Source organism: Theropithecus gelada, chromosome 8 (genome assembly GCF_003255815.1).
Source record: "Theropithecus gelada isolate Dixy chromosome 8, Tgel_1.0, whole genome shotgun sequence".
Classification (NCBI taxonomy): domain Eukaryota; kingdom Metazoa; phylum Chordata; class Mammalia; order Primates; family Cercopithecidae; genus Theropithecus; species Theropithecus gelada.
In genome coordinates this window covers 37,226,115-37,241,056 of record NC_037676.1, presented here as the reverse complement: position 1 = coordinate 37,241,056, position 14,942 = coordinate 37,226,115, and the positions used below count along the sequence as shown (strand labels likewise).

The window sequence follows — 14,942 nt, the reverse complement described above, 5'->3', positions numbered from 1 at the left end:
GAAAGACAAAAATACTGTATCTCAGTGAGGAGGAAGAAGAGAAAATCACCAATATTTATTTGTTTTGTTTTTATTGTTCAAGTGTCAAATGTAATTTATTTCTGGCTGGGAGCAGTGCCTACAAGCCCAGCACTTTGGGAGGTCAAGGCAGGCAGATTGCTTGAGGCCAGGAGTTGGAGACCAGTCTGGCCAACACGGTGAAACCCTGTCCGTGTTAAAAATACCAAAATTAGGCTGGGCGTGGTGGCTCACACCTGTAATCCTAGCACTTTGGGAGTCTGAGGCGGGTGGATCACTTGAAGTCAGGAGTTTGAAACCAGCCTGGCCAACATGGTGAAACCCCGTCACTACTAATAATACAAAAATTAGCCGGGCTTGGTGGTGCGTGCCTGTAATTCCAGCTACTCAGGAGGCTGAGGCAGGAGAATTACTTAAACTTGGGAGGCGGAGGTTGCAGTGAGCTAAGATCGCACTGCTGCACTGCAGCCTGGGTGACAGTGAGACTCTGTCTCAAAAAAAAAAAAAAAATTATTTCTCCTTCATTTATTGAAGAGAGTGGTCCTTCTTATGCTTTTGCTTAGTTGTTTAATGACTAAATGTCATATAGCAAATCCTGTTCTGGAAGGGTAACTTTGGTTGATACATCTTGAGTTTATTATATATAGATGGAGCTAGACTACTTTGTTTTGGATGCATGTTGTCAGTAATTATACAAAAATGACATGATTTGCTTCATGTATTGGAGGAAAGTGAGTAAAATTACGTGAAAATATAAAGGGAATGTATTTTTCCCAAATTGTTTATTTTTTAAGCAAGCAGATTTTCCAGTTTAACCAAGAAATTAGTCAGCAGCTTAGAGTTCTTTCTAAGGCTACCACGGAAAGTACCTTTAAGTCAAGATATACAGATAAGGTTTACTAATATAGAACATTTGTTTTACATACTAAAATGCTGTAAGCCCTTTGTGTCATTTGGAGAATTGATGTTTTATTAGTATAACTGCTGAAAAGTAGTACAGGAAAATGTTTTCCCCTAAATCATAGCCTTAAGCTTTGAAAGAGTCAGCCTCAACCAGAATGGTAGTAAACTTCTTTAAATGATTCAGAGTTTGACCAGCAGTCTTTTCAAACTTCATAATTTTGACATCCTCAAGTTTTCGTTAAAAAAGCTGTAGGAGAACTAAAAATGTGTTAAGTGCTTATAGAATTAATATATAATGGCCTTTGAATCTGAGAAGTCCAAGTATATGCATTACCATGGGAATTTAAGAAATTGTTTGGACTGGCACACTGGCTCATGGCTGTAATCCCAGCCAAAGTGGGAGGATTACTTGAGTTCAGGAGTTCAAGACCAACCTGGGCAACATGGTAAAACCCTGTCTCTACAACAAATTTTAAAAATTAGCCCGGCATGGTGGCGCACGCCTATAGTCCCAGCTACTTGGGAGGCTGAGGTGAGCGAATCACCTGAGCCTAGGAAACTGAGGCTGCCATGAGCTGTGATTGTGCCACTGCATTCCAGCCTCAGTAACAGAGTGAGACCCTGCCTCCAAAAAAAAAAAAAAAAAAAAAAAAAAATCGTTTGAGAGGAAATGCCCACATTTTAGTCAGAAATAATTTGCATTTTACTATTGTGGTTCAAACTTTTTGGATAACTGTAACTGCCAACTGTATAACACTTGGATGCCACTAAAAGCACTGTATTTTGTTTGTGGGTGAAATAGTGAGATCTATTTTACCCTCAAAGGATAAAATAATCTAAAGACAAATGGAACAATCACTTGCATTCGTAATTTCATTTTTATTTCCTTGACAAAACATTTTCAAGCAGGATCCATTTTGTTTGAAAGTTAATGTTGAGTTGTATAGTCACTGTACCAAATTTGGTTATTGCTTTTGTCTGTAGTGAGGGCTAGATTAGATTCTATCGATTGTAGCTGCTTTTAGTGAATAAAAGATAAACATTTTTGTTCATTTCCTTTTTAGTACCATAGGGGTGTGGTCAAGTTCTTAGAACCAGGTGGTTGGGTTTTACTTTTTGTTTCCTCCAGAAGTCCACACCCCCATCTCTGCTTTTTCTTGTGTACGTGTAGGGTGAGGGTGAAGTTAAAATGTGATTAGAAAGGACTCATGGCTTGAAAAGGAAGAATATTGATTTTTAATGTAATTTGTGTCCGGTCCAGACAGTAGAAATTGACTTTTGCTTCTGTTCAGACTTCATAGCAGTTTGGTTTTGCTGATTTTTAAAGGTATGTGTTTGGGTCCTTTAAAAATATGTATTATTACTTCAAAAAGGGATGAGGGGCTGCAGTTTCACAATAAATAGCATTAAAACATACCTCCATTATTTTAAAACAATACACATTTGTTACTATATTACTAAAAATGTTTAAATTATGAAAGCCCAAATGGGCAATACCAGAATTTATAAGTTGTAGTCAAAGGGTCACTCTGATCCTATACTTAGATTAAAATATTAGTAGAACACAGAACCAGAAAGAATGGAGTCTTTTTAAAAAACTGACGTTAGAGGATTTTAGCATCTTCCTATAGTTATGCATTTTTTCTTCAGAGAGTTTCTGGTTTCACCCTACCAAACCCATGTACTGAAAATAATGGAGCATGTTAAAAAAAAAATTAACTGTTCCTTTCCCGCCATTTTCTTCTTGGTGTCAATTTGGGGAAAAAAATGTAAAACAAGAATCTCCCTTGATGCTGTCCCTGTTACTCAGAGATCTTTATATTCTGTGATCAAATGTGAGTCACATTCAGAAGATGTTTTTAGGGGGACTTTGTGTGTATGTACATATTAAATTGATTTCAAAGACAAGATCCAAATACAGGATCACTGAAACATTAAGTGATCATTCAGTTAGAAATTAGTATATGAATATTATTTGATAGCTTTCTCTTTATACTTCACAGAATCTATGCTTAAGCTTGTCTTTATGTACTGCATTTCAATCTTTTGATTTTAAAACAAAATAACACTCTAGTTTTTTAACATTATGTATCTTAAAATTTTTTTTAAATAATATTTTTGCGGCCGGGCGCGGTGGCTCAAGCCTGTAATCCCAGCACTTTGGGAGGTCGAGACGGGCGGATCACGAGGTCAGGAGATCGAGACCATCCTGGCTAACACGGTGAAACCCCGTCTCTACTAAAAATACAAAAAAAAAAAACTAGCCGGGCGAGGTGGCGGGCGCCTGTAGTCCCAGCTACTCCGGAGGCTGAGCCAGGAGAATGGCGTAAACCCGGGAGGTGGAGCTTGCAGTGAGCTGAGATCCGGCCACTGCACTCCAGCCCGGGCTACAGAGCAAGACTCCGTCTCAAAAAAAAAAAAAAAAATAATATTTTTGCTGCATAAATTGCCAAACATGCCAGGTTTTCAAGAACCAGCATATTTGGTTCGTTATTGTAGACTGTCTGCATGCACTCCATTCCTGTTACTATGGAAACACATTGAGTATGGATTTATCATAAACCTTGAGAAATATTCCTTGCAACAGTTCACATAAAGAAACATCTGGATCCCTTGTTTATCCTGGGGTAAAGGAAGACCACCCTCTTCCTCTGTGTTGTGAAAATCATAGTGTATTCCACTATTTTTTTCTAGCTGTAAAAATTCTAATGTACATCTATCAAGTATACTTTGTTTTATAGTATATGATTGATTATGTTTACTAGAACAGCTTTGGTAAATAGATTGATTTCCATACTGATTCAATTAACTACAACTATGATGATTGCATTTTGAGAGCTTCTACATTCTGAATTTCAGATCTACATTAATAAGGTTTTAAATAGATATATTCATATGGGTTTCTTTTTTTAAATATATCTTGGTCTTTGATTGGGTTAACACTCCCTCTGGAAGTTTATTTGACTTCATTCCAGTCTCTTGGAACTTTAAACCTTCATGAAAGTTCAGTCGAGAACTAAAGAGAATCTCAGTGGCATCTAAGTGAGCTAAGTTGTTAGTCTCATTTTACCAAGGATATTACCTGAGGAGATTGTAACTGCTTTTATATTCTTTTACTACCTCCATGCAAAGACCCACAGCAGCTCTGTGAAGCATTTCATTTATATAAAATAACTTCTTTAAGTTTATGCAGTTTAGTTTGAAAGATTCATTGGAGCCCCTCCTCTGAGCCTTTGAGTTAGGTTTCAAGAGCATATATGGGAATAACATTACTTCCTGCTCTTTAGAAAACTCACATAAACAGATTGTTTTATGAATAATTCTAAGAGGCATGCATAGAATATCTTAGAACACAGAGGAAAGTTACTTAGACTAACTTAGAGCTTAAGTGACTACTTCTTGGAAATGACATTCTGAGCTCAAAAAATGGTTAAGAGTCAAGCAAAAAAAATAAAAAAGGAAAAGGGTGTATTATGGATAGGATATAACATTAGTAAAGGTACAGAGGAGTGAAATTATGGTGTGCACAGAAATTTCCAGTTATTTTATATTACTAGAGTACAAAAATGACTTGGGGTTGAAGAGGTAGGTTAGTGACTTTGTTTGGAGGGTCTTACATGGTCTGTCAGTCTAGGTGCATGGCTTTTTTCTGGGCAATAGGAAACCATTGAAGGATTTTAATCAGGAGAGTGATGTGTTTAGATTTACAGATTAACCTAGGAATATATTTTTAGAGTAGCTGGGTCTGAAAACAGAAATAGGCAATTTATATGACATCTTAAAACCACTTCAAATTCCAAAGGGCTTAAATAATGATATCAATGTGAGGAATTTTTTTTTCTTTCTTTTTTTTTTTTGAGATGATGTCTCACTCTATCATCCAGGCTGGAGTGCAGTGGCACAATCTCAGCTCACTGCAACCTCCGCCGCTCGGATTCAAGCAGTTTTCCTGCCTCAGCTTCCCAAGTACCTGGGATTACAGGCGCACACCACCACGCCTGACTACTTTTTGTATTTTTAGTAGAAACAGGGTTTCGCCATGTTAGCCAGGCTGGTCTCAAACTCCTGACCTCGGGTGATCTACCCACCTCACTCTCCCAAAGTGCTAGGATTACAAGCGTAAGCGACTGCTCCCAGCCTAAGGAATTTTTAAGTATAATTAAATATAAACTTTCTTTTATTGAGAAGAGACTGGCATTTTAAACATAGAAAAAAATGAATATATACAGCACAACATGTAATTCTATAGACTCCAGCAATACATTCCACAGAAATAATTGTTTATGAATTTGTTATAGTGATTTAAACTATAAATTTAGCACATTATGAATACTTAATTGATATTTATAGGCTCAGGTTGTTCATCTGAACACGTGACATGATTTCTTTCTTTCTCTCTCTTGCTCTCTTTTTTTATTTTAGAGAAAGAGTTTTACTGTGTCACCCAGGGTGGTCTTAAATGCCTGGCTTCAAATAGTCCCTCTACTTCAGCCTCCTAAGGAGCTGGGATTGCAGGCATGAGCCACTATGCCTGGCTTGATTTCTTTTCCTGCTTTTGTTTTTTTAAACTCTGTATCTGTGATTTGGCTTAAGGATTTTATAAATTTTTCTGTTATCACCCCACCACCCCCCACCACCATGAATAAGTTGGTAAATAATAAGAGCACTAAAGCTTTAATTGATAATTTTCAACTTTTTTTGCTTATTTAAAACTGTATAGTTTCAGCAAAATTGTAAGTATTCATTGATTTATCTTTTTAAAAAAATTAGCGTAGAAACATTGTTCAGATGATGAATTTATCAGAAATGGTTTTATGTGGTGATTTCATTGACTTGAAAGTACATATTAGAATGGATAGATTAGTACATTTATTTAGTCTCCCACCAAATTGTTAGTTAACTCTGGGGAGTGGGAGTGCAGAAGTGTGAAGTGAGGTTCTGTTGTTTACTTTACATGTTTAGGGATTGTGGGAAGTAAGCTTTCTTGTTAAGAGCCAATGCTGTGGAACACAGTGTGTGTTTGAACCCTCCATTTACTTGATCTCAGACTGTGGGCAAGTTATTTGATCATATTGGCCTTGATTTTTCATTTGTAAAATGGGATAGTAATAGTATTTCCTCAAAGGGGTGTTCTGTGAAATAAAATAATATAACAAATGTAAAACGTGTAGAATAGTATTGACACTAAGCTCTCAAATGTTAACCATTAATATTATTGCTTTAAAAATGAATTGAACACACCATCTTTATCAGGGATTTATTAAGGACAAAGGTATAAGAATTTTTGCTGGCCTGTACCAAGTAGTTTGAAAAGCAGTGCGTGAAGAACACCTTACTTCCACATCCTACTTGTTTCTTGTGGCCTAAAAGCCTCCTTGCCCAGCATTGTTCTTCTCAGATGTCTGTCACAATTGTAGTAGTAACACAATTCAATTCTTAGCCACCTTCTGTTTCACACTGTTTGCTACTATTTTATGTGTCTTACTCTCAAAATCTTACATTATCTTGCTAAAGAGATTGAAAGTACCTGTAGGTCAGTGATTTTTTTTTTTTTAACTTTTTACCAGTTTTGTGTGCCCAGCATTGCAATGAATGATAATAATAGCCAACAAGTGGCCAGGCTCTAACTGTATGCCAGGCTCTGTCTTAAGTGCTGTTCATAGATTAACTCTTAATTCTTACAGTAACCCTGTACAAGGTACACAATTACAGGTATCCAACATTTCTGGCTAAGGAAACTGAGGATTAGAGGTACTGAATAAGTCGCCTAAAGTCACACAGCCAGCAAGACTTGAAGTATGCTTTTGAACTTAGTTGGATTCTGAACCTGTGCTCTCAAGCATGGTGCTCAGTAGAGCCTCCTAATTTAGTAAGGTCTTAACCATTGTGTCAGTTGGTGTGTCTGCTGTGTGAAGGCTGGCCGCCAGACCCCACTGCCCATAAAAATCACTATGTAAAGAAATATAGATGTAGTCCCAAAATATCTGTTTTTATAAACCACTGAAACTGCTTTCTTGATTGCATTGTTGTATTATTTGGAGGCATAATATGAAGAAGTATGGCTTTCTTCATGCTTAGGGTTTCTAGAAAATATAACAATGTGGCCGCTTTAGCTTGTTTGCTCAGAACATGGCACCAGAATTTAATGGAGGCTCATACACCTTAGGTACCTGTAGCTTTTTATTTTTAGTACTTCTTCCAAACACTAGCCAAATCATTTGGGGTTTTTTTCCCCAAGCTTTTCAGTTTTAAAATTTTCAAACCTTTAGAAAAGTTAAAAGAATTTACATTGAACACCTAGATTCACCAGTTGTTAAAATTTTGTCTCCTTTGCTTTACTCTAGGTATATATACCTTTTTTAAAATTCTGAACCATTTCAAAGTTGTAGATACCATGACACTTTATCTCTTTACCGCGTATTTCAGCATAGCTCTCCTAAGAATGAGAACATTCTCGTATATAAACAGAATAGCATTATCAGGCCCTTGAAATTAATAGCTCCATTGTTTAAAGCCAGTTCATATTTTAAAATTCTCTAGTTGTCTCCACAATATCTGTTTAATCTGGTGTTTGTGTGTATTTAAATCCAGGATTTAATCAAAGTTCATGCATTGTATTGGGTTGATAAATCTTATCTCTTTTAAATCTAGAATAGTCTTTCCACCTTTTGTTTGTTTTAGACATTAGCTTTTTTGAAGAGCCCAGGCCAGTTGTCTGGGAGAATATCACCCATTTTGGATTTGTCTGATTATTTCTTCACTTCAGATTCAGTCGAAGCACTGGGAAGAATACTTCAAAGGAAGAAAATGCAAGATTTGCTAAATGACTAGTTTTATGGCTTAACAAAGAGGGAAGAATCAATCACCCATGAGTCTGAGATTTCTAGTCTGGGAAGCTAGAAAAGTGATGGAAGCAATGACAGACTGGGATAGTCTGAAAGGGACATTGTGCTAGGAAAAGGACAGTGCATTTAGTTTTGAACTAATGACTTTTAAGGATTTAGTGTAGTTGTCCTTAAGTAGTTGGTTATTCTCTGGCGATGGGATATAGTGAAAAAGAGCACAGGATTAGAAATCAGGAGAGTGATTATTTTTCAAGCTTTATTACTAATTAGCTTTGTGGAAAGTCAGTATTTCAAGTGTTCTATGTAGATAGCTAAAAAATGAAGTTAATGCACACCTTGCCCTGCCAGTCTGACAGAGTTGTTTTGAGGATCAAATACAAATGTATATGAAAACACTCTGTGATATGAATGCATATGAGTTCACTCCGTGGACTCCTGTGCAATTATAAGAAGGTAATGTTATTTTCTTAGTTCAGACTAATATGAGATATTTGAAGTTAGGGCTAGAGAAGACAGGAAAAGGGGAAAATATAAAACTTCTTGTGTTTGAAACTCAATCAAAAGCATCAGAAATCTCAGTCTCTGAATACATATGCCTGAAAAACCCTGAAGACTGTAATATGGGAGACGAATCTGGAAGCTGAGCTTGTATATGACAGTTATAAGAACCAAAAACACAGGTTGCATCTTGTTAGATGTCATTATTTGACTTGCCTTCAAGTTGGAAGTATAAATGAGAACTTTTGAATTCTGCCTTTGTAGTTGCTCCATGCTTGTTAACAGAATTTTTGAACATTTCCTTCTTATGTCTGTTGCTGTGAGCTATACATTTTTGCCAAAAGTTAAATTAAGGTAATGTTTCAGTTCTTAAACATTGTCAGTAAATATGGTATGCTAATCAGGAGCACAGACCCTGAAACCAGACTGCTTGGGTTGAATCTTAGCTCTGTCAATTAATTACTAGCCATGTGCACTTGAGCAAGTCATTTAACTTCTCTGTGCCTCTATATCCCTATGTATAATAGGAGATAATATCTACATGAAGGTTGCTGGAAGGATTAAATGTATTACTTATGTCAAGCACTTAGAATGGTGCCTGGCACTTACAGAGTACTATGTAAGTGTTAATGGTGGTTATTAGAATATTTGTGATTTTGATAGTGACCAAGGAATAAAGTACCTGAACAAAAGAATTCTTTTCCCAGAACTGATAGCTGAGGGAAACAGAACTGATACAGTTGTAAAAATCATGGACATCAGGAGCTCGAGATCAGCCTGGGCAACATAGTGAAACTCCATCTTTACAAAAAATACAAAAAATAAGCCAGGTGTGGCACGTGCCTGTAGTCCCAGCTACTTGGGAGCCTGAGGTGAGAGAATCATCTGAACCCAGGAAGTCAAGGCTGCAGTGAGCTGTGATTGCATGTTTCTGCACTCCAGCCTGGGCAACAGAGTGAGGCCCTGTCTCAAAACAAACAAACAAACAAAAACAACATGGACTTCAGAGTCAGACATGCCTGGATCCAAATTCGAGTTCTCCCCCCTTGTGGTTTAAGCAGGCCACCTAACCCCTCTGAAGCTCACTTTCTTTTACCTGTGAACCAGAAATCACAATCCCTATCTTGCAGAGTTGTGATGATTAAATGAGCTGATGTGTAAAGTGCCTGACCCTGAGGTGACACTAAGAAAATGAGAGTGCTCTGGATCCCTCCCACCCCCAGCCAGTGCAAAGCAGTACACACAGTTCAATTTCTTGTGTGCGGTCTTATTCATTTGTTTGTAATTTTAGGACTTCCAAAATGATTTCCGTTTGTTACTAGCAGAACAAACAGTAGCTGTATAATTGGATACACCTTGAAAAGTGTATTGTCAGCTTTGTTTCCCTCTTCCATTTGCTTTTTGGGGTTGTTTTATTATTACAGCAAACCTACTGGAACCAAGATGGTAGACACTGTTAATCAGTCTGTTATTAATCTATTAATAATAGGTGTTGTTAATGATTCTGTTATTAACAGAGTCGAACTGGAATGTAGCCTCTGGATCCTCTTTTTTTTGAGACAGAGTCTCACCCTGTTGGCCAGGCTGGATTGCAATGGTGCGATCTTTGCTCACTGCAACCTCTGCCTCCTGGGTTCAAACGATTCTCCTGCCTCAGCCCCCCGAGTAGCTGGGATTACAGGCACCTGCCAGCATGTCCAGCTAATTTTTGTATTTTTAGTAGAGACGGGGTTTCACCATATTGGCCAGGCTGGTCTCAAACTCCTGACCTCGTGATCCACCCACCTCGGCCTCCCAAAGTGCTGGGATTACAGATGTGAGCCACAGCGCCCAGCCTCAGGATCCTTCTTCACAGTATTCTAGGCAGCTACAATCAGTTCATCAGAGTTGATATAGTTGTGAAAACTGGTTTGTTCTTCCTGCTTTAGAACTTTCTAGAAGAGGCTGGGTGTGGTGGCTCACGCCTGTAATCCCAGCACTTTGGGAGGCCGAGGCGGGCGGATCATGAGGTCAGGAGATCGAGACCATCCTGGCTAACATGGTGAAACCCCGTCCCTACCAAAAAAAAAAAATACAACAACAACAAAAAAAATAGCCAGACATGGTGGTGGGCGCCTCTAGTCCCAGCTACTCGGGAGGCTGAGGCAGGAGAATGGCATGAACCTGCGAGGCGGAGCTTGCAGTGGGCTGAGATTGTGCCACTGCACTCCAGCCTGGACAACAAAGCAAGACTCCGTCTCAAAAGAACTTTCTAGAAGAAATGCTTATGGGATTATCAAAATAATATATGGATTGTCCATTAATCTTCTATCCTGTGATGTGCACTTGTCATACCTTATGACAAGGCAGGGTGGTCTTGTAGCATTTTCTAACAGATGCTTATGTATATTGTAACATTATTACATAATGTAGGCATCTTCAGACACCTACTAGAGGAGATGCAATAATTGAAAAGTTATAATGCAATGATCCAACCAAGAATATGCATCAAAATTACTGGGGATATAGTCTTAAAAAACTTATGCCCAGGACCCCACCCCAGATTTATTCAATTAGAATCTTTAGGAGATAGACTCTGACACATACATTTTGTAAAAGTACCCCAGATGCTTCTGCTATATATAACAGTTGTTAAAAATAAGTAGATACTGGCAACAGTGTAGAGAATCACACACTATTGGTATGAGAGTTCATTGACATAGTATAACCTATAGAACAATTTTACAGTATCTATCAAAATTTCAAATCTGTCCTGTAGAAATATATATGTGCACAAAAATCGAGTTTCAAGAATGTTTCAGGCCAGGCATGGTGACTCATGCCTATAATCTCAGCACTTTGGGAGGCTGAAGCAGGAGGATTACTTGAGTCCAGGAGTTTGAGACCTGCCTGGGCAACACAGCAAGATCCTGTCTCTATTTGAAAAAAAGAATAAAGAAAAGAAAAATAAATAAAAATAAACAAGGTTTTCTGCAGACATATTTATTATATCAAACAATTGCAAGAAACTATCAGTACACAAATGGTTAAATACGTTATGGTAAAAACAACGTTTATTTGCTATGCAACCATTTAAAGAATAAGTATGAAAATTGTCTATACATGCTGATGTAGAAGCATATCTAGGATATATTGTTAAGTTAAATAAGCAAGTCACAGAATAAGCCCTATTTTAAAATTTTTATATGTAAAAACATAGAGAAAGATGTGAAAGAATACCCATCAAAGTGTTTATAGTGGTTGTCTTGGCATAGAAGAGTGGGAATAATGAAGTGGGGAGAGGAACAGACCTTTTCACTTTGGTGTTTAAAATATTTGCAGGCCAGGCATGGTGGCTGACGCCTATAATCCTAGCACTTTGGGAGGCTCAGGCAGACGGATTGCTTGACCCCAGAGTTCAAGACCAACTTGGGCAACATAGTGAAACCCTGTCTACAAAAAATGCAAAAATTAGCTGGGCGTGGTGATGCATGCCTGAGTTCCAGCTACTGGGAAGGCTGAGATGGGAGGATCACCTGAGCCTGGGATGTTGAGGCTGTAGTGAGCCATGACTGCACCACTGCATTCAACCCTGGGTGACAGAGTGATACTGTGTCTCAAAAAAAAAAAAATTGCAATAACATTTTATTATTTTTGTAATTAAAACAACCACTGAACAAAATATGAATGATGTTAAAGGAAGCTCTTATGGAAGCAGATTGATATGTGTCAGGACACTGCTTATTTTGCAAACACTAGTTTTAACTTGAGACTTATGATCTCTAACTTGGGAGATAAAAAGGAATGTCAAAACTATTTCATGTGTTGGCAGTGATGATAAAATCTTGTTGCCACAGTTGTTGTGAAAGTGATCAGGAGTTTCAAACAGATAAGCATTGAAGATAAAAGGTATTTACCCTGTGTCAGAATATTGGTTATCTGTTTTAGAAATGTTTAATGTCTATGCATATCTGGATACGAAAATTGAGTTCAAAACATTTTAATTTAATCCTTTTTCAGTTGATTAGCCTCTAGTCAATGATAATATTAACACCTTCTAATCCCCTCTTTTATAATTTTAGGCCCGATGAGAGAAAGGGAAAGTTAAGGATGCTGGAGCAGAACAATGGATTTCTCTTTCTCTTTCATGCAAGGGATCATGGGAAACACAATTCAGCAACCACCTCAACTCATTGACTCCGCCAACATCCGTCAGGAGGATGCCTTTGATAACAACAGTGACATTGCTGAAGATGGTGGCCAAACACCATATGAAGCTACCTTGCAGCAAGGCTTTCAGTACCCAGCTACAACAGAAGATCTTCCTCCACTCACAAATGGGTATCCATCATCAATCAGCGTGTATGAAACTCAAACCAAATACCAGTCATATAGTCAGTATCCTAATGGGTCAGCCAATGGCTTTGGTGCAGCTAGAAACTTTAGCCCCACTGACTATTACCATTCAGAAATTCCAAACACAAGACCACATGAAATTCTGGAAAAACCTTCCCCTCCACAGCCACCACCTCCTCCTTCGGTACCACAAACTGTGATTCCAAAGAAGACTGGCTCACCTGAAATTAAACTAAAAATAACCAAAACTATCCAGAATGGCAGGGAATTGTTTGAGTCTTCCCTTTGTGGAGACCTTTTAAATGAAGTACAGGCAAGTGAGCACACGAAGTCAAAGCATGAAAGTAGAAAAGAAAAGAGGAAAAAAAGCAACAAGCATGACTCATCGAGATCTGAAGAGCGCAAGTCACACAAAATCCCCAAATTAGAACCAGAGGAACAAAATGTGAGTTGAAAAGTCTTTTTGAAAAATTTTGTTCTATTTCACATTTACTGGAAGTTCAAGAGATCTTTTTGGTTTTTATCTCTTTAAATATGAATCCTTCTGATAATTTCTTTTTTCTAATCACTAGGAAAGTGCTTGGAATATTATAATAGATGCTGAGTATTTGTTGAATATATGAATGGATATTAGTTAAGAAATATTTTAAAAACATGTAAAACAAATCTTGCTGCTTATGTTTCTTTGTCCTAATGGCTTCGGTTATTTTCATTTGCTTAAATAGGCTGTTGGTTTTTGAAAATGAAGAGGAAAGCCAAAGATAAAATAGTTAATTATATTGAGTTTTCATTATTTTAGACCAACTTTTGCCAGTAGAGCTTAGATTTAACACTCATTGCTAATGTTTGCTACAAAATAACCTGAAATAATAGAAATCTGTTTATTAAAATCAGAGTTAGTATTAATATATATTGATTAAAACTTCAGGTGAGTTTTTATCATCCTTTATAGGTAACTTAAGATATGTGCTGCTGAATTTTTTAATATCTGAGGTTTCAGCGTGAATTTGCTTAGCAATAATATAATAAGTATGTAAAAAATAATTCTAGCTTAAATGAAGAGTTCATAATATGAATTGCAAATGTTTTCTAAACTTTGACTTAGGAAAACTATATTTATTTTTCTGACAGCTATCTGCTTTTATATGTGTTATGCCTGAGTAAGTTATTTTCTGTTCAAAGAAATGTTTACTTCTTACCAACTCATCTTTTCCTTGGTAGCTGGCTTCTATTACTTCATGCAACTCACAAGTGATGTTTTTCTGGAGTAAAGGTCACAATGGTTCTAGACTCTCACAAGTCCCAATGTGACATTTCAACATGTTTTCTCATTTTTCTGTAGTTTTCTTATTTATTCATTAACAAATGTTGGTGAAATACTCCTCCTACTGTGTGCTAGGCAATGCTCTAAGAATCAAAGGTATTGCAATGAATGAAAAGTAGAAATGAAAAGTAGAAATGAAAAGCCTGCTCTCAGGATGCTTATATTCTAGTGAGGGGAGCCAGAAAATACATATATATATATATATATAAATATATATATATATATATGCATGCATATGTATGTACATAAATTCAGATAGCTTTAGATGCTGTGAAGACAATAAAACTGGGTAATGAGATAAAGAGTCATCAGTGATGTTTCTAGTAGTCATTTTGCAATTAGATTCTAAAACCAGTTCTGTCTTTGTTAGATATCTGCTATACCTAGTTCTTTATATCACCTAAACCTTCAGGTAACTATTAGAGCTCAGGATTACAGTGCTTAGATTTTATTTTGTTTTATTTTATTTTGAGACGGAGTTTCACTCTCGTTACCTATGCTGGAGTGCAGTGGCTCAATTTCTGCTCACCGCAACCTCCGCCTCCCAGATTCAAGCAATTCTCCTGCCTCAGCCTGCCAAGTAGCTGGGATTACAGGCATGTCACCACGCCCAGCTAATTTTGTATTTTTTTTTTTTTAGTAGAGACGGGGTTTCTCCATGTTGGTCAGGCTGGTCTCGAACTCCCAACCTCAGGTGTTCTGCCTGCCTCAGCCTCCCAAAGTGCTGGGATTACAGGCATGAGCCACCGTACCTGGCCCAGATGTTTAGATTTTAATTTAAGGGTTTTAGTTCATTTTCCTTTTTATTGAATCATGATGAGCAAAATTTACTATTTGATGTTTAGGATCTTACAATAGCTTGGGATAAAGGAATATCAATTTTGACCAAAAGTATACCTGGAGAAAGTGGCATTAACTGCCTGGAATATTACTAGGAGCATTGCCTGAAAGTTGAGTCTTTGGGGGAAATCCAGGTTTTTTTCTTGTTCGTTCTCTCTCTCTCTCCCCCTCCGTCTCTC

At 37.3% G+C, this 14,942-nt stretch overlaps 1 protein-coding gene across 6 annotated transcripts in view; it reads left to right on the top strand.

Annotated features, from left to right (window-relative positions):
* NSD3 (nuclear receptor binding SET domain protein 3) overlaps positions 1-14,942 on the top strand; it is a 108,786-nt gene that overhangs the window by 23,245 nt on the left and 70,599 nt on the right. For 5 of the 6 annotated variants that reach the window (XM_025395401.1, XM_025395402.1, XM_025395398.1 and 2 more), the window contains one exon: positions 12,326-13,044. In XM_025395401.1, the coding sequence (XP_025251186.1) occupies positions 12,370-13,044 (675 nt within the window). In that variant the 5' untranslated portion in view covers positions 12,326-12,369. Of the gene's footprint in view, positions 1-11,883; positions 13,045-14,942 lie in introns of those variants that run through there. The other variant, XM_025395399.1, reaches the window with a different exon arrangement.